Here is a 27,047-nt window from a genome sequence, read left to right as displayed (position 1 = left end):
CTAGGCAAGAATACTAGAGTGGGTAGCCATTCCCTTCTCCAGGGGATCTTCCCAACTGCTTCATAAATAGTTACTGAATGATTAAATGAATGGATGAATGAATGCTCAGCTCTTAAAGCTCAGATGCTTAATGAAAGCAGCTCTTAAAGCCTAGGGGGCACTAAGAGAAAAAAGATTAGTGAATGTCTAAGGGGGAATTTAAAGGACAGATAAATGTCAGTGATATTAATGGAGGGTTATCAGAAGGAAAGAGAATAAAAGGGCATCCTGAATGAACTTGAAGGAGAGGCAACATTTGGGAGAAACTGTTAGCCTTAAGCATGGATTTAAAGGGAGAGGGATAAAGGAGGCTTCCGGTAGGGAAAATAAAATCTCAGAAGAGAGGAAGTAATGCTTAAGGGAAAGAGCATAGAATTCAGAGTGGGACATCTGAACTTCACTCCCACTTCTGCCTCTCACCCGCTGTTTGAGCCCAGGCAAATCCCTTACCATGCTGGAATCCGAGTTGTCACTGTAAAATATCTGGATTCTCAACCCCACAGCTGATAAATGGCTGAACAAGAGAAGAGATCAGGCAATATGGATGACAGTCCTGTATAACCCTAGTCACATTTTTGAGCATCAAGATTTCTCATTTAATCTGACCGGCGTGCTGCAATTCATGGGGTCGCAAAGAGTCGGACATGACTGAGTGACTGAACTGAACTGAATCTTTGTCCTCGATGTCAGTCTTAAATTCATACTTCCTGAGGCTGCCCTGAGCCTCACAAGATGTTTTACCCAGAGTTCTTGGAGCCATTGAATAGGAAAGCCGCCGTGCTCTATTAGGATCAGTCATGTTAAAGCACACTGTAAACAGCAGTCCTTTTTTTTTTTTTTCTAAACAAAGAGTATTTCTAGAAGCAATCGAGGTTGAAGAAACTCTTTAGGAAAGAGTATAGTGAGTGGGAATTGAGAAAGAATAATGGTTTCCTTCATCAATGCTCCTTACCCCTGGGCCTCTTTTCCCACTTTCAGTTTTTTCCCCTAAGATGCTTCACATGCTTTGTTCAGGCTTTTTCATTTCTCTCCAACTCAACCCAACCCATCCTTCATTTACAAGCCACCTCCTCCAGGAAGCCTTCCTGAAATAGTTTCCACTCATTCTCTGACCTGTAAACAAAACCCTCCACTCACTCTTCTCCCTTCAGCACACCTTTACAATTTGGTAATGACAGATCTTGATCGATGATGGAGATACCTTATTTGTTTCATCACACTCCCTGATTCAGTAATGGCAGATTTCGGATGATGATGGATATACTTTACCTGCCTTGTCATACTTCCTAAGGGCAGGGGCCATGGCTGGCTTGTCATCAGTCTCCCAAACACCTTTTCATACCTGCCTCTTCCCCTCCAAGGCTCCTAAAGACTTGTAGGCTCTTTAATAACATGGGGATGTTGGAGATACATAATTTTTCAAGGCAGAAGCTCGTGTGTCTCCCTTTGCCTGGCAAAGCAATAATAAAAAAAAATGATGGGATTTACTGACATGGGGAAGAGATAGACTGAAAAATAAACAAAAGAAGAAAAAAAAGGAAGAGATGGAAAAGAAATGAGAGAATTATGCAAGGCCGTCCCACCTTTAGCATCTCCATTGCCACGCACGGGTGTCTAACTACCACATTCGGCAGCATCACAAGCAGATATATTGGGTGCAGTTGGAAAGGGGTAGGAGGAGTTATGTAGGAGACACCTGAATTGAGAAGATGTGGTGCTAACCAAGAGGCAGGATGCAGTCATGGTCAACTGGAGGAACGCAAGCCAACACACCAAAAACCAGCTCTGCCCATCCGCTTCTCTGAAAATAGAATAAACCAAGGGAGAATTAGAGGATCAAGTGTAGAGTTGTTGGGGATTCTAGCAAGGAAGGGAGACAGTCTTGAAAAGTGAGACATTTCCTGGCAGTGAAACTACTGAACCACTGACGCTCATGTGGTCTAGAGCCCATGCTCTACAATAAGAGAGTAACCCCTGTTCACCAGCAACTAGAGAAAGCTGGCACGCAGCAACGAAGACTCAGTGCAACCAAAAAGTAAATTAATTTAGTTAAATTTAAAGGACAAATTATGATGAACTTTTGTTTGAAATCTGTGAAACAACACACATTTGTTATCTTATAGTTCTGTAGTTCAGAAGCCTAAAATGGGTCCTACAGGGTGTCAGAGTGCTGGACTCCATCTGGAATCCACCTCCTTGTCTTCTCCAGCTTCTAGCAGCCACCTTCTTCCTTTGCTCGTGGCTCCCCATCCTCAGCCTTCAAAGCAAGCAGTGTCAGGCTGAGTACTCTCATGACTCTTTAATCCAAAGAGGAAGATTGTCCTCTTCTGCATCTGTCCTCCACCTTTTTTGGCCACACCACAATGCATACCAATTCTTAGTTCCCTGACCAGGTATCCAACCCGCACTCCCAGCAGTGCAAGTGGTGTCTTAATCACTGGACTGCCAGGGAAGGCCTTGTCCTCCACTTTTAAGGACCTTGGATAATCTAGAATAATCTTATTACTTAAAACTCAACTGATTAGCAACCTTAATTCCATCTGCAAGCTTAATTCCCCTCTGCCATGTAAGGTAACATGTTCACAGGTTCCATGCCACAGGTAACACGTTCACAGGAATTAGAACATGGGCATCTCTGGGGGGATCGTTATTCTTCCTATCATAACATGGAAGTCCATTTCACAACATAGATTTTGGTCATATCTGTAGCCATTTGCTTGGGTAGCTGTGCATTTTATGAGCAGGGAGCTGGGAGATTTGTTTCAAGATGAGTGTATGTGTGTTCATTTGTGTACTTTGTTTATCAGAGTGTCATGTTTGAGTGTCTCCCTGATAAGTAAAGGGGGAGAAGGATGCCTGGAGGGGTTGCCTAATAACCTGCTTCTGCTCCATTGAGACTTACTGTTGTTGTATTGTTGCTCTTGTTGACAATAAAACTAATGACAGAGTGTCTTTGCATGTTTTCTTCCAGTATGTCTATCTGTCCCTAAATAATCCGGGTGTCCATCCCAGTGATACAAGTGTGTATGAGACCATTTGTGGCATATGTGCGGTTTTGCATTGTATGAGGGTATCTGCCTATTAGGGCTGTGCATTTGGGGGCATTTAGACATTGCTGGGTGCACACGCATGTTTGTGCAACAGTGTGTGCTTGCAGTTGTAGACATCTGAATGTTTACTTATTCACAACCCCCCAGGAGTACCCAGACAGAAAGGCCTAGCATGAGAGAGGCAGAGGAACTAAGATGAGGAGAGAAGAGGAGGACGGAGGAGGAGAGAGACAGAGATGGAGGTAATGGAACAGGGCATGAGGAAAAATCCAAAAAAGAGAAAAAATCAGAAAGTAGAACAGAAGACTTTCCTGGTGGTCCAGTGATTAAGAATTCATCTGTCAATGCAGGGAACATAGGTTTGATCCCTGGTCTGGGAAGATTCCACATGCCATGGGACAACTAAGCCTCCTGTGCCACAACTACTGAGACTGTGCTCTAGAGCCCAGAGGCCACAACTACGGAAGCCCGTGCGCCTAGAGCCTGGGCCCCACAGCAAAAGACACTGCAATGAGAAGTCTGGTCACTGAAGCTAGAGATGGACTGTGTGCAGTAATGACGACCCAGCACAGTCAAAGATAAATAAATAAATAAATACATTAAAATATATATATAGACGGGAGTTATATGTGAAAAGTTGACTCATTGGAAAAGACTCTGATGCTGGGAGGGATTGGGGGCAGGAGGGAAAGGGGACAACAGAGGATGAGATGGCTGGATGGCATCACCGACTCGATGGACATGAGTTTGAGTGAACTCCGGGAGTTGGTGATGGACAGGGAGGCCTGGCGTGCTGCAATTCATGGGGTCGCAAAGAGTTGGACACGACTGAGCGACTGAACTGAACTGACTCTAGGGATATGAAATTAAAGAGGGGCAGGGTGGAGTCACAGCAAGGCCATAAATCAGAAGATCTGGGTATGGCTTCACTTCGGGTCATCACCTGTGTGACCTTGACAATGCCAGCTGTCTGAGCCTCAGTTGACCAAAAGAGTGAAAATAGATAACCTTTGGGCACACACCAAAGAAGGAGAGGAGAGAAAAGTGGAAATAAAAACATACACAGGGAAAAGAGACAGAAACAAGTAGCAAGAGAGATATAGGAAGAAACAAGAGAGGCCTGGGAGCCAGCCCGAGGCAGAGCGGAGAGAACCTGACCCGGACTCCTTGAGGCAGGAGTGTGGGCGCCTGCTTCCCACCCCTTACCCCAAAGCTTCGGTGTCCTTAAGCCCTTAATAGGTAAGGCAGGCAGATGGAGAGAGGCGCCTGGAATGACAGCCACTCGCCAGCGCTCAGAGGCCTGCCAAAGCCACACAAACCAGATCTGTCTTCAGTGCCCCCAGCCCCCCAGATGTAGGTGTGCCAGACACCTGGAATGACTCATACCCTGGCGATGTGGGCACACATACCAAAAGCGAGCCTGGGCACCCTGCCCACCTGCACACTGCAGGCCAAGGGGAAGGCGAGATCCCGGCTCTTGAGGGAGGTGGGGTGGTGGTGACACGGGCTGCGCACCCCACACCTTGCTACTTTGCTACCTTGCCCCCAGAGCGCCTCCTAGCGACCACCTGCTCGGCTCATGACCTGGGTGTCCTTTCCACCCTCCTCCCCCGAACCTTACCGGGAAGCGGGAGAACCAGATGGGGTGTTACGCAAGGCCTGATGTTTACCTCCCGCAGGGGCCTCCTCCCTCCCTATAAAGCCTGATGTAGTGGGGAGATTGGTGGAGACAGACTGGTTGAAGACGGAGGCGATCCCAGGAAAGCGTCGGAAAGTTAATGCGGGAGGCGAAGAGCGGGGCAGAGACGCAGCGAGCAGCCGAGGCGCACCGCCATCTGCGCACCCGAAGGCGGTCGCGGTGGTCGCGGAGGGGACGGCGCCCGGGCGCTGGCTCCCCATGGAGGCGTCCGAGCTTCTGGGACCGGGGCTGGTGGAGCGTCTGGAGCAGCTGGCGACGTGCCCGCTGTGCGGGGGCCCCTTCGAGGACCCGGTGCTCCTGGCGTGTGAGCACAGCTTCTGCCGCGCGTGCCTGGCCCGCCGCTGGGGGACCCCGCCGGCGACCGGCCCCGAGACGCCCCCCACCGCCTGTCCGTGCTGCGGCCTGCCGTGCCCCCGCCGCAGCCTGAGGTCTAACGTGCGGCTGGCGGTGGAGGTGCGCATCAGCCGCGGGCTGCGGGAGAAGCTGGCCGAGCCCGGGGCCCGCGCGGGGAAACGCCGAGGCGGGCGCATCCCTACCATGGGCTGCCTGGACCCGCAGGGAGAGGTGAGGCGGGGTGCGCTTCGCGAGTCCGCAGCTGTCCGCGGAAGGGGCGATCGGCTGGGGAGAACAGCAACTCCCGACCCGGGGCCCTTCTGGAAGTTTAGGCAAAAGAAGGAGTTGGGAAGAGACCAGCTGAGGACGAGGGGGCGGCGGCTGTCAACTGAGAGTTGCCGGGACGCACGGCGGGAAGGAGTTGACGCTGTGCCCAGAGCCAAGGGGGCTGGACGGATGCCCGGCTCTTGTTAGAGGGGCTGGAGGGAAGGGGTTAGGGAGGCAGAGAAGGGGCTGGGGCACTAGACAGAACGCGGGGAGACCCCCGAGGCCCTGCGAAGAGCGCGCGAACTGGGAAGCTGGGAAAGACGCCGCTGGGCGCCCGTGAGGAGGAGGCCCGGCGGGGAGGAAAGGGGAGGAAGCAGACGGGGGCGGGAGCGAGCTGGGGGCCTGGGAGGTTGGTGAGGGAGATCGGAACTCTCCCAGGGGAGGAGCAGGAGGGAGGGCGGAGAAAAAGCGGGAGTGGAGGAAAGGAGGGGGGCTGTCAAAAGGAGGGAAGAAGAGAGGCAGGTCCAAACTTTCCTGCAGCGTCCTGGGGTAGGTCCCCGCGCTCCGGTCTAGACCTTGCTGTGTTGTTTGTTATTGTTGTTCTCAGCTCCTCCCAGGGCCCCAGGCAGAGGCGGACACGGGTGGAGGCAAGGTCCGGGAGAACAACCTGGGGACCCCTGGCTCCTCTCCACTTCCCACCCTGATCACCCACCCTCCCACTCTCCCGCGTCCCTCCTGGGCCTCTGATTCCTTGGCAGTCAACCATCCCCGTTCCCTTGCTCGACCCCCAGGCGCCCCGGATTCCCTACTGGCTTCTCTCCAGCCGCCGAGCCGGTCTAGAGTCTTGTTTTCACCCTTTGAAGTCTACATATACCTAATTAGTCTATGTATAATTGGCATAACTAGACAAGTTGTCTTTCCCCTCTTCCCTTCACCATCCCTCTGGTCTGCCCCAGTCTTCCCCACTGGACAGAGAAATCGAAAGAGGGAATCCTAGAATTTGGAGAGGGAGCATCCCACGCCCTCTCCTGGCTCCCAGGGTGCCCTGCAGGTCGGCGGGGCCTTCTGGGACACATCCAAGTCCAGCTGTCTCCATGGTCAGGATAGAGAGACACAGAACAAAAGGCCCAATAAACGCCACTGGGCTTTTATGGCAAGAGGGGAAGCGGTTTTATTATAAGACTTCAGGAAACGAACTCTTAGCCTAAGGACTCTAGGTATGTGTTTGGTCTCTGTGATGGATAAAGCTGGATGTTTATCTGGGATACACCCTCAGGAAGGTGGATGAGGATAGGGGCTATTGACACAGAGAAGGTAGGTGGGGAGGAAGCAGGGAAAGGTGAGGACTCTGGGGGCAGAAAAAGGCCGGGATGATCCTAGGGAAGGGGAACTGAGTGGCTCTGGGGCGAGGGAGGCAGATGGTGGGGGGTGGAGTTAGGGGGATGAGAAAGTGGTGATGGACAGGAAGGAAAGGTCATGCAAGAAGAAGGGGAGAGTGAGAGGAATAAGGAGCACATGGGGCTAAAGATGGGAGATCACTCTGAGATGTGGAGAGGGCCCTCACCAGAACAGGCCCAGCCACCTGAGGGTGGGGAGCTCCCCTCAGGATGAAGCCCAGAGCTCACACCTGTTTTTTTCTGTCCACTCCAGGATATGAAGATGACATGGAGAAGGTGAGTTCCATTTTTACTGTTTCTTCCTTTCCACTACCAGCGGCCACATCCATCACCTTGTCACGGGAACCACATCTTTGTCCCCATTCCCAGACAGGTTTCCTGGGTTGGCCTCACCCTTTTCTGCCCCAGAGATGTGAGTGGGCGAGGGGTGCAGGCATCAGAAGGGCAGAGGGTGTCTACCAATTTCTTGACCCTTCTCCCTCATCCCTCCAGGTTTGATGCCCCAACACCCAAGGCATCTAACTCAAAGGATGAGCTCCCGGAAGATTACCCAGTGGTCAAAAACATGCTTCACAGACTGACGGGTAAGGAGGGCAGAAGAGAGGGAACTAAATGAGAGACTTTTCAGTTTGTTCCCTTTTCTCAAATATGATCCAGTCCTTTTTGATGTCTCTCTTAATTTCCTAGGGCTGCTGTAACCAAGCATCTCACACTAAGTGGCTTAACAGAAATTTAGTGTCTCATGATTCTAGAAATAGAAGTCAGGTGTCAATAGCATTGGTTCTTTCTGATCACTGGAAGGGAGAATCTGTTCCAGGACTTCTCTCTTAGCTTCTGGGAGCCTCGGGTGTTCCTTGGCCTGTGGATGGCATTCTCCCTGTGTCTTTCCTCTAGACACACTTCCCTCTAGACACACTTCTTGGGTCCAAACTTTCCCTTTTTATAAGGACATGGGTTATATTGGATTAGAGTCCACCCTAATGACCTCATTTTAACTTGATTACCTTTATAAAGATTCTCTTTCCAAATACAGTCAAATTCTGAGGTCTTGGGAGGACTTCATATCTTTGAGGGGAGGGGAGAACACGATTTAACCCATAACAAGGTCAAGCCTTAACCCTCATGTTCCAGCCAGTCTCCCCTTTCCTGTTCATACACTCACACAACAGACCCCTGGAGGTCAGGTGCTTCTGAAGAATCTCTGCTGCCACCGCTTCTCATCACTCCCTTCCAGAAGTGTCCCAGAACTCACATGTCTCCTTGCCCCTGGGGCTCTGGGCCTTCTCTGCAGCTTCTGGGGAGTTCCTTCCATCACTCCCACGGCTGTCCTCTGCCCCTCTTTAAACTGCCTAGAAAAGGTGCTCCACCCTGTTGGACACCCACCATCCCACCAAACCAGATGGCTTCTAGTACCCCTAGTCCAGAAATCTTTCTTCAAAACACCTCATACACACAAGGTCAAGGACTAATTCTTTCTGGTCCCTTGGCTATCACTGCCTTCTCTCTCCTCCGCCCCACCTTCGCTATAGAACTAGGCCTGTCTACTCCCACCTATTTCCGTGGGTGGTGGGCTGGTTTCTCAGGATACTTCGGATTCCTCCCTCTGCCCACTCCCTCAGTTGGGGTGCTGGTTTCTGGTATCAGTCCTCCTCTTTAGCTCCACCTTTCCCATCCTGTAGACCCAGCTCCCACGCCCTGCCCCAGATGCTTCAGATTGACGTATCGGTCTTCTGGCTCCCAAGAAGTCAGTCCAGGTTCACTCTCCCCAAGTCGACAACCCAGGCAACCCCTCCCTGAACCTCTGCGCTATGCCCCTGCCCTGGGCCGGCAGGGTCCTTCTCCAGGCCCAACTCTCCAGAAGGAAGTGGCCCATCAGCGCTAGCGGGGATTCACCCAGGCCTACTCTTCATTCGCGCGGTTGTGAGCCTCTTGCGTCCGACCCCGCCTCCGCCTGGGAAAGCCCTCTCACACGGTCTTCCTCGTGCCTTCCTCTCTCCAGCCGACCTGACCTTGGATCCTGGCACCGCACACCGCCGCCTGCTCGTCTCTGAGGACCGCCGCAGCGTCCGACTGGCCCCACCGGGGGCACCGGCGCCCCCCGACGGCCCGGCGCGCTTCGATCAGCTTCCAGCGGTGCTGGGGGCGCAAGGCTTCGGGGCTGGCCGCCACTGCTGGGAGGTGGAGACTGCGGACACCGCCTCCCTCGGAGACTCTTCCGGAGACGATGAGGACGACGGGGAGAGCCTCTACGCCCTGGGCGCGGCCGGGGAGTCGGTGCGCCGCAAGGGCCGAGTAGGGCTGTGCCCCGCGGGCGCCGTGTGGGCCGTGGAGGGCCGCGGCGGCCGGCTGTGGGCGCTCACCGCCCCGGAGCCCACCCCTCTGGGCGGCGCCAGGCCCCCGCCGCGGCGCATCCGCGTGGACTTGGACTGGGAGCGGGGCCGCGTGGCCTTCTACGACGGCCGCTCTCTCGACTTGCTCTTCGCCTTCCAGGCGCCCGGTCCCCTCGGGGAGCGCGTCTTCCCGCTGCTGTGCACCCGGGACGCACGCGCCCAGCTTCGCATCGTGCCCGCGGAAGGCTGAGAAGCTAGCCCACAATCCCCGTTCTGGCCTGTCCCAAATGAGCAGGACATCCGTACTCATTCCAGGGATCCTGCCCGGGCCCACTGGGCAAGTGTATTGAGAAGCACCCCGGACCTCCCTCCATATTCTCCAAATAGGACTTCAACTGGCCTTGTTTCCACATCCATGCCCAAAGCGGAGTTCTTGAACCTCCTTCCCCTCATCTCGGGATGCTCCTCCCCCTCGGTTATCTCAGTACTTCCCCCAGGGATCCCTCCCCTTCTATATTTCCCAGGCTTGGTTGGGGAACAGGTCCTGCCCCATCAGTACTGGTAAATGGCCCATTTTTAATACACAGAGGGCCAGCTGGTCAAATATTTACCTCCCACCCCTACCCCTCCTCCTGGCAAAGAAGAGCACGGTGCCCTCTCCACAGCTCTGAGGTTTGGGCTTCCCTGCTTCCTCCACTCTAAGGTTTCTCTTCAAGACAAAGGAGACCTTCCTCCCCTAAAACAAGAGGCTTAACTCAGTCGTGGGCCTTAGGGCTCTCTTTTTTGGGGAGATGCGGAGGCAGGACAGTTCTATTTCACCCTGACTACCTTCCATGCTTACAGCCATTTCCTGTTAAGAATCTTAACCAACAACCCGCTCCCCCACCAGCCCCACAGCCAGCTCCATATGAGCATGGCACATACTCATAACACGGAACCAATGGTGCTACCTCTCCTTTTCTCAACCTGGGAATGGCCCAGACACCCCAAATTTGCCCTTGTGTATATAGCCTCACTTCTTTCCCCATATGTATAAATGGGTCCATATTTAACACATTTTGTGATGTTGGGTTATTTATTTTGTGCATTTGTGGCAATAAATGAGATCTCAGTGGTGGTATGGATTTGACTGATCTCTGCAACCGTGCACAGCAAAAGGCCTGGAAAACGATATCCAGATCCCAGTAAGGGGTGGGGAGGGCTGGGAGGGCTGGACATCTGGGCTGGGAGAGACATCAAGGCCTTGGAAGGAAGGGGTGAGATTGCATCTCTTGGCTCCCTCCCTTTTCCATCCTCTCCCAGGGACCCAGGCCCCCGGGGCCGGGTTGGATCTGTCTCCTAAGTTGGAAGACCAAAGGCTGAGGAGATAGTGGGCTCTAAGTGACTAGTCTTGGAGCCAGTTTTGTCAGAAACCCTAGTCACATGAGAACAGTGAGGAGAGGACATGCCCATTTCTTTTTTCCATTTCTCATTAAAGGTGAAAATGACAAAGACCTCCCTCTCTCCTAACTCCTCTTAAGGGCTTGGGGGAAGTGGGCAGGAGAGGAGGGAAAGGGCTAGGAGCCCTGAGGTCTTACAAAAGACCTCACATCCCACAGGCAACGACTAACAGTTAGGATGACATAAATACATTAGTGGAAGAGCTCTAAAGCCAGGATTAACACGCATAGCTGGAGCAAGATTGCCTGGAATCTGACTAGGACCCTGGCAGTGAAAGCTGGGGCTGCTGGAAACCCAATTTAGCTGTTTGGAACTCAAGTAGAGAGTGCAAGGGGCCAAGATAACTGGATCCCAGGACAGGCAGTTTGGCAGTGAGAACAAAGGAAAAAGATTGGGATCAAGATGCCTGGATCCCTGGAGAGAGGAGGCTGGGTATTCTAAGGAGAAATGAGGGCTGGGGGAACCCAGAAGCCTGGGTTCTGGAATAGCAGCAAGTCAGAATTCCAGGATCTCTGTCCACCTTCCTCTCCCTCTTCCCTCTGTCAGGCAGAGGAGAGGGGAGGAGGGGGCTGGAGAAGGGATCAAATCGTGGGTTTAGTCCCCGAGTAGCCACATGAGTACATTCAGGGCCAGACAGACACAGGAATGGTGGGGGAGCGAGGAATTTAGTGCTGCATTGGCCCTGGAGGGGGCTGGGAGGGGTCGGGAGGCTGGGGAGGGGTGGTGGGGCTTGGTCCCGGGGTTGCATGACGCCGTCCTTTGCGGTGGCCCCGCACACAGTGTGTATGACCACAGCCCTCCTCTTCCTCGTCATCACTCTCCGTGGAGCTCTCGCCAAAGGCCCGAGGTTTCTCATAAATACAGCAGCCTGGATTTGGATGGAGGAGCCCAGTGAAAAAGGAGGAAGAGTTCAGATGTAGTGTCAGTTCCATTCCCACTGGATCTCAGTCAAAATTCCTATTTCCTACTATCTTCTTCTACTTTCCAGATCCAGCTTCCCCAGGCCTAAGCTCTGGGACTCTGTCACCCACCCACCGTGCCTTTCCAGGCAGGAATCCAAAGCTCCTCTTCTCCCACCTCAGATACCTCTTGACTTTAGGCCTTGGCACATCGAAATTCAAGCCCCTCCCTACCTCTTTCCCTCTAACTTTAACCTCCTCTCCTTGATACCAGAGAACCACCAAGGCAGCCACAGGACTGTGAGCATCTGGGGGCTTCGGGAAGGCCAGTGAATGCCAGAAGACAAAAGATATGCTGAGGGGAGCCAGGATTCCAGTGTTACTGTGGGGCAACAATTACTCACATTTTGATGAGCGGCGGCCCATGTGTTCATTGTCCACAGTGTCACTCGTCCATTCCACCTTTTTCTCTGGCTTCCGTTTCCGAAGTTTGATGGTTAGGCTCCGGTTCTCCTGGAAGGTTAAGAAGGATAGACATACCTAGCTAGTCCCCTCCTACTAACTCTTCCCGCTTCCTCCCTGGGGCCTCCTTTCTTCCCTTCCCCAGTTCAATCAGGATCACAAACACAGCAACAGAGGAGCTGAGGCTGGGAGAAGATAAAACAGAACAGGTTTTTGACCTCAAGGAGTCCCTTGAGGAATTCTGTTCCTAGTAACCACTAGTATACAGAGAAGATACAATTCCTAACCTAGGGAAAGTCCCAGCAAATCTTCAAAGGAAAATATAATCCTTGCTGTTCTTCTGTCTTCCTCCCCAAATTATCCTTGGTGGTGTTAATACATGGAAATTATTTTCTCAATCACCAATCCCTAAACTTTGATCTCCCTTTCTTTTCCCAGAACCCCTGTTCTTTTTCCCATTAAAGAAATGACTATTCTCACATCTCTCATCCTCAAGCCCAGCCCTCCCAACCTGTTATCCACCTATTCTCCAGCATCCTGGCATCTCTAGTAACTATTACTCTAAACTCCCTTAATCAAAGGGTTATTAAGCCCGACAGGAACATCTCCCTTTGAAAGCAATGTTTTTGCAAAAATGTTGTTTTTCTCTACATGTCTAATTTTTCAAAATACTCCCATAATCTCCCTTTTCTTGTTCCCTCATTCCCTCTGCTTCCGTTTGCAATAATCCCTTCAAGAAATATTTATTGATAAGCATGCTTAGTGTCAAGTTTCTCTACAGCGAGTTTCCAACCATGCTTTCTCACACAACCCTTCATTTCCCCCAGCACATCCCTTGCTCATTAATCGCGAAGTTCCCGGTCTTTCAGTACTTACAGACACCACCATCCCAAGCAGTATCACCTACATCTTAACTCTATTGCATGTCACTTGACCAGCCTTCTGCACCAACTCTGACACACCAAAAAATCCCTAACACTCTGCGATTCCCCCAAACCCACTTCCTCCCATATCCCCAGGCCCAGCCCATCCAGCAACTCTCCAAAGCTTTATCCCTTCCCTCCCGGTATCTCCCAGACCCCTGAACAGCACCGCCCCCAGCCTTTCTCACGGGCTCGGTTGTCACGGTAACCGTTGTCTCAGTGACGGTCTCACTCAGCCCGGCCCCTGCCTCCGCCATGGCTAAGGCTGAGAAGAGAGAGAAGCGGAGGAAAGGGGATGAGGCAGCCTTCTGTCTTTTCTGTGTCTCTGAGGTCTAAGAGAATCGGTATCGATTCAGATTAGCAGCCAGGATCCTCCACCTTCTTTTTTCCCCCTCCTCCTGGGCCTCCGCTGCCCCACCCCTGGGGATAACCTGTCCAACCCCACTTCCGGCTCCCTACTTCCGGGTGTGACGCGTTCTGTGGTCCCCCTTTTCCCTTCCTGGCACTAAATGCGTCAAAGCGCCGGGTCGCCGGATTAGTTCCGCCGTAATGGGACGGTGCGCAGGCGCCGCAAGGAGGCGACACAACTTTGGCGGAAGAGGCGTCACTTTGGTACGGGAGCAGCAGGCGGGGCGAGCAATGACTGCATGGTCTTGCAACGCAGAGACTGAGCAGGAATCCGCGGTGGAGGTTAGAACTGGGCCTGTTCCTGAAGGCTGGGTACTGCACCCGGTTCAGACGTCCCGTAGCTGAGTCCATTCCATTGCGTGTGTGTGTGGGAGGGCGGAAAAAAATAAGGGGCAATAGTAATGATCCTACCACAGCCTAACTTCCTTTCCTTATTGTTTTGTCTGGGAAATTAGGCAATCGGGACCTGGGAGCAGCTGGAAACACACTTGATTAAGACTTTTAATCCTCCCTCTTGCCCATAGGGGTTGGAGCAGGGCACTTAATACACCTTCAATATGGATTCTTTCCTGTCACTGGCGCATGAAACACTCTTAGAGTCTGCGTTTTAGCTCCAAGTCTACAACAACTAATGGGGAAGACTGGAAAAAATACTAACAAAAATATAAGACATTAGAATATTAACATAGATGTAAGACTCATTTTACATCTATGAAATTAAAAGACGCTTACTCCTTGGAAGAAAAGTTATGACCAACATAGATAGTATATTCAAAAGCAGAGACATTACTTTGCCTACTAAGGTCCGTCTAGTCAAGGCTATGGTTTTTCCTGTGGTCATGTATGGATGTGAGAGTTGGACTGTGAAGAAGGCTGAGCGCTGAAGAACTGATGCTTTTGAACTGTGATGCTGGAGAAGACTCTTGAGAGTCCCTTGGACAGCAAGGAGATCCAACCAGTCCATTCTGAAGGAGATCAGCCCTGGGATTTCTTTGGAAGGACTGATGCTAAAGCTGAAACTCCAGTACTTTGGCCACCTCATGGGAAGAGTTGACTCACTGGAAAAGACTCTGATGCTGGGAGGGATTGGGGGCAGGAGGAGAAGGGGAAGACAGGATGAGATGGCTGGATGGCATCACTGACTCGATGGACGTGAGGCTGAGTGAGCTCCGGGAGATGGTGATGGACAGGGAGGCCTGGCATGCTGTGATTCATGGGGTTGCAATGAGTCGGACACGATTGAGCGACTGAACTCAACTGAAGACTCATCTGTGAAACTGAGTTTAGTCACATACTGCCTACACTTGCTCTGGGGTGGAGATGAGAAAGATTAAACACAGAAATGGTCATCAGTTCAGTTCAGTCACTCAGTTGAGTCCAACTCTTTGCAGTCCCATGAATTGCAGCACACCAGGCTTCTCTGTCCATAACCAACTCCCGGAGCTTACTCAGACTCATGTCCATCGAGGTGGTGATACCATCCAACCATCTCATCCTCTGTCATCCCCTTCTCTTGCCTTCAATCTTTCCCAGCATCAGGGTCTTTTTAATGAGTCAGTTCTTCTCATGAGGTGGCCAAAGCATTGGAGTTTCAGCTTCAGCATCAGTCCTTCCAATGAACATTCAGGACTGATTTCATTTAGGATGGACTGGTTGGATCTCCTTGCTGTCCAAGGGACTCTCAAGAGTCTTCTCCAACACCACAGTTCAAAAGCATCAATTCTTTGGCACTCAGCTTTCTTCACAGTCCAACTCTCACATCCATACATGACTAATGGAAAAGCCATAGCTTTGACTAAATGGACCTTTGTTGACAAAGTAATGTCTCTGCTTTTTAATAAGCTGTCGAGTTTGGCCATAACTTTTCTTCCAAGGAGCAAGCGTCTTTTAATTTCATGGGGCAGTCACTATCTGCAGTGATTTTGGAGTCCCCCAAATAGTCTGTCACTGTTTACCTATCTATTTGCCATGAAGTGATGGGACCAGATGCCATGATCTTCGTTTTCTGAATGTTGAGTTTTAAGCCAACTTTTTCACTCTCCTCTTTCATTTTCATCGAGAAGCTCTTAAGTTCCTCTTCACTTTCTGCCATAAGGATGGTGTCATCTGCATATCTGAGGTTATTTATATTTCTGCTAGCAATCTTGATTCCAGCCTGTGCTTCATCCAGCCTAGTATTTCTCATGATGTATTCTGCATATAAGTTTTAAGCAGGGTGACAATATACAGCCTTGATATACTCCTTTCTCAATTTTGAACCATGTGTTGTTCCATGTCCAGTTCTAACTGTTGTTTCTTAACTTGCATACAGATTTCTCAGGAGGCAGGTCAGGTGGTCTGGTATTCCCATCTCTTTAAGAATTTTCCAGTTTGTTGTGATCCACACAGTCAAAGGCTTTGGCATAGCCAATAAAGCAGATGTTTTTTTCTGGAGCTCTATTGCTTTTTTGATGATCCAGTGGATGTTGGCTCCTTGATCTCTGGCTCCTCTGCCTTTTCTAAATCCAGCTTGAACATCTGGAAGATCATAAATTACAATATAAGCCAGTTTGTAAGATAAAAATAAGTATATGTTTCTCAAGGAGCAAAAGAGTGGTAAAGAATAGGCAAGCAGACGAATGAGTTTTTTAGGTAAAGAAAGCAGCGTATAAAGTACTTGTATGTACTGAAGAAAATGCATTCCTATATTTGCAGAGTACATCATGAGAAACGCTGGGCTGGAAGAAGCACAAGCTGGAATCAAGTTTGCCAGGAGAAATATCAATAACCTCAGATATGCATATGACACCACCCTTATGGCAGAAAGTGAAGAGGAACTAAAAAGCCTCTTGATGAAAGTGAAAGTGGAGAGTGAAAAAGTTGGCTTAAAGCTCAACATTCAGAAAACGAAGATCATGGCATCTGGTCCCATCATTTCATGGAAAATAGATGGGGAAACAGTGGAAACAGTGTCAGACTATTTTTTTGGGCTCCAAAATCACTGCAGATGGTGATTGCAGCCATGAAATTAAAAGATGCTTATTCCTTGAAAGGAAAGTTATGACCAAAAGATAGCATATGCAAAAACAGAGACATTACTTTGCCAACAAAGGTCCGTCTAGTCAAGGCTATGGTTTTTCCAGTAGTCATGTATGGATATGAGAGTTGCACTGTGAAGAAAGCTGAGTGCCAAAGAATTGATGCTTTTCAACTGTGGTGTTGGAGAAGACTCTTGAGAGTCCCACAGACTGCAAGGAGATCCAACCAGTCCATTCTAAAGGAGATCAGTCCTGGGTGTTCATTGGAAGGACTGATGCTAAAGCTGAAACTCCAATACTGTGGCCACCTCATGCGAAGAGTTGACTCATTGGAAAAGACCAATGCTGGGAGGGATTGGGGGCAGGAGGAGAAGGGGACGACAGAGGATGAGATGGCTGGATGGCATCACTGCCTTGATGGACATGACTTTTAGTAAACTCCGGGTGTTGGTGATGGACAGCAAGGCCTGGCGTGCTGCGATTCATGGGGTTGCAAAGAGTCGGACACGGCTGAGCTACTGAACTGAACTGAAGGAGAGTTCCAGATGATGACTGACAGGTAGGTGTGGTTATGAGGCCCTGTAAAGTTTACAAGAAACTTGGAGATTATCCAGTCAGTGAAAGGCTTAAAATAGGACAGAGACATGAACAGATTTTACCAGATTTCAGGAGTGGGGCACTAAAGTCAATTACCAGAAATGTTCAAACACACAGTGGAGGAAACTAACTTGCCCATCTGTCTAAGTTGCCATGGACAGTATATCAGTTCAGTTCAGTTCAGTTCCATTTAGTCGCTCAGTTGTGTCCAACTCTTTGTGACCCATTAGACTGCAGCAAGCCAGGCTTCCATGTCCATCAACTCCTGGAGCTTGCTCAAACTCATGAAAGCTCCCAAAATATAAAGGGCCACACAACTGTAAGATAATCATGACTGTCATCATCTAGGCACTACTTAAACCAAAGAATGCAGGAATACTAATTCCCAGGCTGAAATTTGAATATGCTGATTGTGCCTGGACTAAGTATTTGTTTGCCTTTAAAGTTTTCGGCTCAAACTGAAAATAGTAAGCTATGACTCAGCATGTAGAATAAAGCCCATTAAAATAAAAAATCATTGTGGATTGGGATTCCTGTTGATTTTTTTTTCTACTTTTCTATATATGAATCTGTTACAGTGTTAAAAATATGTGTGTGTATTTATGTATATATATATATATACATATATATATATATCAGTTCAGTTCAGTTCAGTCGCTCAGTCATGTCCAACTCTTTGCGACCCCATGAATCGCAGCACGCCAGGCCTCTCTGTCCATCACCATCTCCCGGAGTTCACTCAGCCTCACGTCCATCGAGTCAGTGATGCCATCCAGCCATCTCATCCTCTGTCTTCCCCTTCTCCTCCTGCCCCCAATCCCTCCCAGCATCAGAGTCTTTTCCAATGAGTCAACTCTTCCCATGAGGTGGCCAAAGTACTGGAGTTTCAGCTTTAGCATCATTCCTTCCAAAGAAATCCCAGGGCTGATCTCCTTCAGAATGGACTGGTTGGATCTCCTTGCTGTCCAAGGGACTCTCAAGAGTCTTCTCCAACACCACAGTTCAAAAGCATCAATTCTTTGGCACTCAGCTTTCTTCACAGTCTGGCTCTCACATCCATACGTGACTACTGGAAAAGCCATAGCCTTGACTAGACAGACCGTTGTTGGCAAAGTAATGTCTCTGCTTTTGGATATGCTATCTAGGTTGGTCATAACTTTCCTTCCAAGGAGTAAGTGTCTATATATATATATATATATATATATATATATATATATATATATATATATATATATAAAACATTATCTCAAGAGCAATAAAAAAATTTCCAGAGTGTCCACCTGTCTTTGAGTGTAGATTTTATTGTCCAAACTTACATATCAAATGAATCTGATTCCGAGTTTTCTGTTGAAGCTCACTATCCAAACTCCCACTTTTTGTTTCCCTAAACTCAGGAACCAAATAAGATTTAGATAATGCAGGAATGCTTATAATTGCCTTTTTATGTTATTAGCCTCATTCCTGGCTCCATTTTTTTATCCTTGGTTTTTATTCCCCCCCGGCTTTTTCCTTCTGCTGTACCAATTTACATTCCCTTTTTGTCACTGATATATTTGTTGAGAGAACAAATATATCTCTCTAAGCTAATATAAATTTCTTTTGGAACAAGATAGATTATAAATAACATACATATGTCTGGCTCTTATAGAAAAATAGAACTTTAATAAGGAAGCTCAATGAGGGTAGGAGTACTCTGGGGACAATGATAATCCACACACGACGATCTGCTTTTCCTCCGCGAGCAGAGCACTGTAATCGGGAGATGGACAAAGGACCTAAGAACCCAATATCCTCCAGCTTCCAAGTAAGAAAAGGATTGTTGAGTCGCTCAGAAAAAAAATCAAGAATCTTCCTTTTCTTGGAACCTACAGAGAAAGAAAAGACTTGTTATATTTGACCAAAGGAAGAGGTACTAGCAGTGTAAGATGAAAGAAATAATTGAGGAAGGACTTTCATTTATGACCATAGAGGACTAGCTCCCCTAAACAACCCTATGCAAATTCAAGACAATTAAGAATGCTGGGATTGAAACTGTATCTTGCAAATTATGAATTATGTCAAGATTTCTTAGGAAAATAAAGAGCACTAGCCATAAAAGAAAAAAGGATAAACTAGACCTCATAAAAGTGAAAAACTTCTGGTCATTTAAAAAAAAAAAGAAAAAATTTTAATTTTCTTAAATTAGTTGTTTAAATTAAATTAAACAATTTCTCAGCCTGACTGAGAAATACTCCCCAAAGGCATTTCTAACTATAAATATTTTTAATCCATTGATGAGAAGGCAAGAAAGTAAAGGCAATCTTCACAGTGAGTGAAAGTATACAAAACCAGGAATCTAGACAGGTACATTAAAACTGAAGCCCCTGGTACACTGGTGCCCTTGCTGTTTTGAGAGCCACATGAGTGAACCAGAGACAAGCCTACAATGTCTGAGAGGAGATACTCAGAGTAAGTTTGAAACCTCCAAAGGGCTACACCTGTATAGAAGTGAACAAGAAAAATAATCCAACTCTGCAGAAGAGGAATTTGACTGTCTCACTAGGTAGAGAGAGAAAAAAATTTCCCTCTAGAATTTCTAACCAAAAGCTGGCCTTACGTTAGATTGGCAGCACAAATCCATACTACCTATTTGCTACGAAACACATGAAGCTGAGAATTTATTTAAAGTCATTCCAGCTTGGTAGTGCTTCAAGGCACCTGAAGAGGAAACACACATGCTAAGAATATAGTTTTCACTCCAGACCTCAGAGAATTCCATAGTCCAAATTCTAAAAAACCTGAGCTTATATTAAAAAATTATACAACAAAAAAAGCACCATGAGAAAGTCTGCAGGAATAACAGCAGCATCAGATCCACAAAAACTGTGGGTATGAGAATTAGGAGACAAAATATAAATATCAGGCTTAATATATTTAAATATATGTAAGAATTAAAAATAATTTAGGATTAAAGAATCAATTATTAAAAATGATTGAGGAGACTTGAAAAATAAGCAGAACTCAAAAAAAAAATTTTTTTTTTAAGTAACAATAACTGACAAACTGAAGACAGAATTAGTGAAGCGGAAGAAAGACCAGAAGAATTTACCCAGAAGCAATATAAAGAGAAAATAGATGGAAAATTATGAAAGGGTGAGAGAAATGGAGTAGTGGGTAAAGTCTAATAAGCAACTAATTAATTAGAACTCCAGAATGTGAGAACATAGGTAAAGGCAATATTCAATGAGATATGGCAGATAATTTTCCAAGGTTGACAGAAAAGAAAAAGAAAATCAATGTTTACTTTCAGAAAGCCCAGCAAATCCTACACATGATAAACAAAAGAAAGCCACATCCAGATACACTGTAGTGAAACCACAGAACCCCAAAGACAAAGGGGAGTTCTCAAAACTATTCAGAGAATCATGTTCTTTAAAGCACCCATGACTAATTCTCATCGAAGTAAAACTACCTTGAGTACAGTGGAAGATGCAACAGTAACACCCAGATCATCAAGCAACATTTGCTTTCTGTATTTTTTTTCTTTCCTTTTAAATATCTTAAAAGGTTTAATTCACCGAGTATAAAAAGGATAAGAAAAGTGTAATTTTCTAAAATAAAAAACGACCTCAAGTTTCCCTATTACTTCAACTGTACAGAAGAGAGGGATCGGACCAAAGAACACAACTGTTTATTCAGTACAAAAAGTAAGTCACTGGATTTGTTTAGGTCGCAAACAGATTGAGAAAGGGCAGAGAGGAGGAAAAGGATACGCACTTGCAGTTGGTACAGGTGTAGAAGACAGTCTGCCCTTCATCGGCTGATCGCATCTGCCTGGTGTGGTATGCCATTCCCTCGTGCCCACATCGAGAGCAGCGCCTGTCAACCTGGAAAGCAACTGGTGGGATTAATAATCTCCCTTTCCGGTCACAGACATCAGGCTGTCACACTCCCCAGACTCTGATGTTTTAAAGACCCCTCTTCCCTCTTAAAGGACTTCCTACGTGGCACAGTGGTAAAGAATCCGCCTGCCAATGCTGGAGACGCGGGTTCCACCCCTGGCTCGGGAAGATCCCGTGGAGGAGGAAATGGCAATCCGCTCCAGTATTCTTACCTGGAAAATTCCATGGACAGAGGAGCCTGGCAGGCTACAGTCCACGGGGTCACAAAGAGTCAGACACGACTCAGCACAGCACACACCCTTCCCTCTTGGAATTAGGTACAAAACTCTCCAGATCTGTGCAATCGCCCCTCCATTTCTTTCCCACCCTCCTTTGATGGGGCCAGTCCTCGATGTCATTCACTCACCACAGGTCCCTGGAACTCAGGTCCTTCCTCCATCGACAAAGGCATGGCTGTCCCCAGTTTGTTAAACACAACTGAGGTTTTCACAACCTTCCCCTCAAAGTCTGCGCAAACAGTAAGAACTGGTTGTGGAGACAGTAAGGAGTGCTGACACCCATAACTCCCTCTCGGTTAGAACAGGAGGCCTTATATTCTTCCCTTCAGGTTTCGACCCAAGGCCAAAAGTGCCTGATTTCCTGCTTCAGGGTCCCCCTCTTCAATCCAACCGATATTAAGGTCCTCAAGCCATTGACCCTTTCACGCTGGGCCCTCTGCCGGGGTCGCTGCGTACAAGCCCCTTACCTCGCACATTGATGGAGAAGCCACAGCGGGTACAGGCGACCGCATCCTGAGCCCCGGGCAGAGGCAGGACCGAGCCGCAATCTGGACAGAAATCCAGGTCCGACTGAAAGCTGGAGCAGATGCCGGCGAGGTCCATGACGGAGGGTGGTCGAGGACTGGGAAGGAGAGGAGATTGCTAACAAACGAGAGTAGCTCCCTCCCCACTGAAGGGTCATTCCTATTCTGTCCCTGGACCTAAGCATACAGAACCCGAGTCCTTCTCCCACGTATGCCTGTGCCTCTAAGACCAAGGAGCCCACATATCCAGAATTCCAAACCGGGGTCCGGTACTTCGACTTGGGGGTTTGCTTACCTGGGACAGGAGAGAAGAGGAAGCCAACTCCGCGAGCTAGAACGCCGGCTCTACGCTGCTGCGGACTAGCGAGAGCAAGGCGGGCTAGAGCGCCCTGTCGTCCGGCCTGTCGATTGGCTGTTACGTCATAATTAATCGCAAACTTGATCCCCGGAGGGAGCGGAACCTTTGAAGGAAGGTTGTGGCGCTACCTTCAGGCTGGTTTTGTGATGTTGGATAAGAAAACAGGTGATTGAAGCTGAGCCTCCGGTTGTTTTCCCCTCACTACCCAGTTCTGGGAACTACAACTTCCCCTGTTCCTGAGTTGGTTCTTTAAAAAAAAAAAAAACAAAAACCAAAGCGAAACATTCTGGAAGTTACAGTTCTAGCGCTCCTCGGACCTCGCGATGCAAGCAAGGGCGCTCTGCAGAGCACCGCCTGGCTCGAGTGCTGGGCCCTTGGCGACGAAGAATTGATGCTTTTGAACCGTGGTATTGGAGAAGACTCTTGAGAGTCCCTTGGACAGCAAGGACATCAAAGCAGTCAAGCCTAAAGGAAATCAGTCCTGAATATTCACTGGAAGGACTGATGCTGAAGCTGAAACTCCAATACTCTGGCCATCTGATGCGAAGAACTGACTTATTTGAAAAGACCCTGATGCTGGGAAAGATTGAAGGCAGGAGGAGAAGGGGAGGACAGAGGATGAGATGGTTAGATGGCATCACCCACTCGATGGACGTGAGTTTGAGCAAGCTCCGGGAGTTGGTGATGGACAGGGATGCCTGGCATGCTGCAGTACATGGGGTCGCAAAGAGTCGGAAGCGACTGAACTAAACTGGGCCTTTGGAAGGGGTGAGTCGACCTCTTACCGGGCATGAAGTGGAAACGGTGAAGGCGGAGGAGGAATCCTAGTCACTAGGAACGAAAGGAAGCAGGGATGAAGTAGGACACTTTAGGAAGGGGCTCAAGACTTTGGAGGTAGTGGAAGAGAAGAGATTGGGACTCCTTCCTCTTTAGATGCCCGTCAGATGAGGGAGGTTAGCATTAGTCAAGGGAGCAGCCTTGTGACGAAGACTGTCGAGGTTTGCTTTCAGTTGCAGACCCCGTTCCACCTTGTCCCCGGCCTCCCATCCAACCAGCTCTACATCATCATTGCATCCATTAGATGGAGAGTTGACATATCCCTGATCTTTTATAAAACATGAGGACAAGTGTCTTAAAAGTCTTGCTGTTTTAATTCACCTGGAACCTACAATCTAAAGTGTAGAATCTTGTCGTCCTGAAGGGACAGCTTCAAGACCAGTTTCCTAGTTCTCTCCCAGTCCATCCACCCCCTCTCAACCTCATAGCTGTGCTAAGCTGTTTATGTATGAAAGTCCCGGAGCCATCACTATTTTCTCCTGTTTGAAAGAGAACAAGCTGTGGTCTCTCCTAGAGAAGTTTTGATCCGCTACTCTCTGAAATAATGGAAACACACAAATTAGTGAGAGGGTTAAAACTCTGAGCAAGCTACTAGAAAGTGACAAGCCCCATAATAATTTGTCTCACAAGGAAAGGTCTGCTGAGCCCATGATGGTAGGCAAGTTTTTATTCTCTCTTCTCTGTGTGTGTCTCCTCTGAAAATAGAAATGAGATTAGTCCAACTTTCCCTTTCAGTATCAGTTCAGTCACTCAGTCCTGTCCAACTCTCTGCAACCCCATGAACCACAGCACACCAGGCCTCCCTGTCCATCACCAACTCCCAGAGTCCACCCAAACTCATGTCCATTGAGTCAGTGATGCCATCCAACCATCTCATTCTCTGTCGTCCCCTTCTCCTCCTGCCCTCAATCTTTCCCCACATCAGGGTCTTTTCAAACAAGTCAGCTCTTTGCATCAGGTGGCCAAAATATTGGAGTCTCAGCTTCAACATCGATCCTTCCAATGAACACGCAGGACTGATTTCCTTTAGGATGGACTGGTTGGATCTCCTTGCAGTCCAAGGGACTCTCAAGAGTCTTCTCCAACACCACAGTTCAAAAGCATCAATTCTTCGGCCCTCAGCTTTCTTTATAGTCTATCTCTCACATCCATACATGACTACTGGAAAAACCATAGCCTTGACTAGATGGACCTTTGTTGGCAGAGTAATGTCTCTGCTTTTTAATATGCTATCTAGGTTGGTCATAACTTTCCTTCCAAGGAGCAAGCCTCTTAATTTCATGGCTGCATTGACAAAACTCAGTGAATATACACAATGAGTTGAATACTGTCCTAATGCAGTAAACTAACTAAGCATTATAAGGCATGTCTCTTTCCCAACAAAAGCTCAACAGTCTGTTCCTATTCATATTTATTGAGCACATATGCCAGTCTTTGAGCTGAAGTTGTGGCTGTCAAGCTAAAAACTGTGTCTCTGACCTTAAGGAATACAAATGAATAATTAGAATGCAATGAAAGTACACTTACAGGACAAAAAGTAAGAGCCCAGGAAAGGCATATACAACAGATATGCCTGTATACTTCAAGGAGGACTATTTATTAAAAAGTCCTACTTATTAAATAGGACTTTATTTATTAAAGTTTATAAAAAACTATAAAACAAGTTTCAATAAAAAGATTCAATATTATGGAGAATGTAAGAGAGGACGATGCTCATATTCTGTGGTGAGGATAATCACCAGTCAACAAATCATTAATTTTGAGAACTTGAGATTACAGACTCTAATGTTAGGGACTGTGCTAGGTACTGTGTACACAGAAATAAAAGTAAGGTGGTCATATTTTTTAAAATCTCAGAATAAGTATATGTAGTCAGGCAAGTAAGAATATGCCCAAGAGGTTAGTGAGATCCAATATTTGATATCAGATCCTTTCTAATAGGATAGATTTCTATATTTGTAGATAAAAAAGTTATAGCTCCTACTCTGTGAGTCTGAATTTCAGCATCAAAATGTTAAAAGTGATATATGGATACAGATATCACAGTGGGAACCAGGATTGATTTTCAAATGAGTTGTAGAAGTGAAAAGTATTATGTTCATAGGGAGGCAAAAATTGCTGTTGCATAGAGAAGACTGGGAAGATTTTATGGTCAAGCCTTGACCTGAGGAGGATGGACAATTGCTGTTTATTGAGAACTTACCATATATAAAGCACTGTGCCAGGATCTTTAATTCTCATTTGTTCTTTATAACTCCAAGAGGCAAATTTTTGTCTTATAGTTCCATTTTACAGATGAGGAAACTGTTTTAGAGAGAGACTGAGTTACCTGCCCTGAGTCACACACCTGGGAAATGGTGGAATTAGGATTCAGGCATAGCCCTATAAGGCTTCAAAGCCCATGCTGTGTAAACCATAAATGGTATAAATAAAGGCACAGAGATGAGATGCCAGGCATCCTTGGTGGCTTAAATATGACCTCACAGTAAACTCAGATTAGACCAGAGATGACACACAAAAAGTTGGTAGTCTCCATTTGTGTTGCCATCGGCCTGTCCTATAAATAAACCCAGAGTGACCCCAGATTCTCATCCCTAGTGGATCAAGAGGGAATAGTCTCAATGGATTTAGTCTGAAGAATGACTGGCAGAATAAGGAAGGCAAGCAGACAGTGAACAAATAAGAATAGAATTTCAGAACAAAAGATTATAGGGCAGGGATGCTGTATGTGGTAATAGAGGCAGAGAGGGCCCGGCTCAAGAAACTGTACAAAGAGAATGAATTAATAACTCCAAAGTCTAGACTTGTCCCAGAAGACAAAAGAGGAAGCCGAGCTGAGCAGTATGGTGTAAATGTGCTTGGGCAACGCTTCACCAAGGAGCCCGTCTCTTCCCACGCCCAGTCCCTGGTACAAGATTCAGAATGGTTCATGTTGAGTCCACAGGAGAAGTATGCTTTTAAGTTTATATGAGAGGATTACAGTTGGCCCTCTATATCGGAGGTTTCTCTATCCACAGATTCAACTGTGGATGGAAAATACTCAGGGAAAACAAAAATATGGAAAGGTCCCAAAAGCCAAGCTTGAACTTGCCACTTAGTGGCAACTGTTAAGTAGTATTTACATTGTATTAACAGCTATTTACATTGTAGTAGATATTATAAGCAATTGAGAGATAATTTAAGGTATATGGGAGGATGTGCCAAGGTTATATGCAGATATGATATCATTTTATATAAGGGATAGCACATGGATTTTGGTATCTGGAGGAAGCAGGTCCTGGAACCAAGGGACATTGGTGGGGAGGGTGATCCACAAATACTGAGGGGTGACTGTATGCTCTTATTTATATGTCCTTATTTTTAAAAGAGTATTCATCATTTGTCACCATAGGAATGTCATGGTTTCTCATCAGAAAATGGCCCTGCTGTAGTCCTACCTATTCCTAGGTGTTTTCTTTCTGAGGGAAATACCTTTGGCCTTAGCCAGAACAATTGGGTTCTTTTGATTCAGCTGATATAAGAGCAAATTTGTTCTGACATCTCCCACCTTCTATTTTACCTTTGCTTTTTTATCTTACAGATTGGCCTGGGCGAAAGTATCAAAAGACCCTAGGATTGCTGCAGGTCTACAGTCTCCACTGGAGAAAAAAATATTGGTAAATAAATCATCCTAACATCATACTGTTTGAAAAGATTAGAAGAAGGAAAGTTAGGTTTAAAATCCTACTGCCACCCAAGTGACACTTTGCCGTAATGTGTCCACACTGGCAAATATTTTCCAGCTGAATCTTTACTTGTAAAACAAAATATTATTTTGAAAACTACCAACACTATTCTTAAAAAACAAACCAACTAGTTATTGATTTTGGTGGTAAGAACATCAACTTTGAGAGCTTGCAGGCTCACCTAGGAGTGATGGAAGTAAAATCCCTGTTACTCCAAAGTTAATGAAAGAACATGGTCCTTTCTTCCCCCACCCCCACCCCCGCCATGGTCCTTTCTTGGTGTCAATAGTGAGAATAGGCTCTGTTTAAATACATTCAAAGTAAAAAGATGGTCATATTACAAAATTCTGCACCTCACCTTGACAGAATCTAGGTGGCGTACATACATCAGAAGCAAAACAACTAATAATTCAAAAATATCAAGAGGAGTATGAAATACTCTGTAGGGAGCAAGGGCTTTCCCTTGACTACTGGCTTGCCAAAGCAGAGTCTTATTATAATAAAAGAATAATGGAGACGGTGAAAGAACAAGAGGAAGGCAGTGAAATCAACAAGAGATTGGAGGGAAAAACAACCCAAAGCA

The 27,047-nt window shown here is 47.4% G+C and overlaps 3 protein-coding genes across 4 annotated transcripts; 1 reads left to right on the top strand and 2 right to left on the bottom strand.

Annotated features, from left to right (window-relative positions):
* On the top strand, nucleotides 4,772-10,235 carry RNF39 (ring finger protein 39). The gene is made up of 4 exons (XM_018038837.1): nucleotides 4,772-5,352; nucleotides 7,039-7,061; nucleotides 7,278-7,369; nucleotides 8,785-10,235. The coding sequence occupies exons 1-4, from the start codon at nucleotides 4,987-4,989 to the stop codon at nucleotides 9,363-9,365; spliced, it is 1,062 nt and encodes a 353-aa protein (XP_017894326.1). The 5' UTR covers nucleotides 4,772-4,986; the 3' UTR covers nucleotides 9,366-10,235.
* Nucleotides 10,172-13,323, bottom strand: PPP1R11 (protein phosphatase 1 regulatory inhibitor subunit 11). 2 transcript variants are annotated; one of them, XM_005696636.3, is made up of 3 exons: nucleotides 13,028-13,312; nucleotides 11,859-11,967; nucleotides 10,172-11,423 (listed from the first exon to the last, which is right to left on the bottom strand). In XM_005696636.3, exons 1-3 carry the CDS (start codon nucleotides 13,094-13,096, stop codon nucleotides 11,221-11,223), a joined length of 381 nt encoding a protein of 126 aa, XP_005696693.1. In that variant the 5' UTR covers nucleotides 13,097-13,312; the 3' UTR covers nucleotides 10,172-11,220. The 2 variants fall into 2 exon arrangements, with proteins under 2 accessions (XP_005696693.1, XP_005696694.1); XM_005696637.3 differs by having other exon boundaries at nucleotides 10,177-11,423; nucleotides 12,793-13,323.
* ZNRD1 (zinc ribbon domain containing 1) lies at nucleotides 18,143-21,998 on the bottom strand. The gene is made up of 5 exons (XM_005696643.3): nucleotides 21,840-21,998; nucleotides 21,488-21,642; nucleotides 21,149-21,249; nucleotides 20,618-20,727; nucleotides 18,143-18,726 (listed from the first exon to the last, which is right to left on the bottom strand). The coding sequence occupies exons 2-5, from the start codon at nucleotides 21,621-21,623 to the stop codon at nucleotides 18,702-18,704; spliced, it is 372 nt and encodes a 123-aa protein (XP_005696700.1). The 5' UTR covers nucleotides 21,624-21,642; nucleotides 21,840-21,998; the 3' UTR covers nucleotides 18,143-18,701.

The sequence above is a fragment of the Capra hircus genome, chromosome 23, assembly GCF_001704415.2.
Source record: "Capra hircus breed San Clemente chromosome 23, ASM170441v1, whole genome shotgun sequence".
Classification (NCBI taxonomy): domain Eukaryota; kingdom Metazoa; phylum Chordata; class Mammalia; order Artiodactyla; family Bovidae; genus Capra; species Capra hircus.
This window is presented reverse-complemented; position numbering and strand designations above follow the sequence as displayed.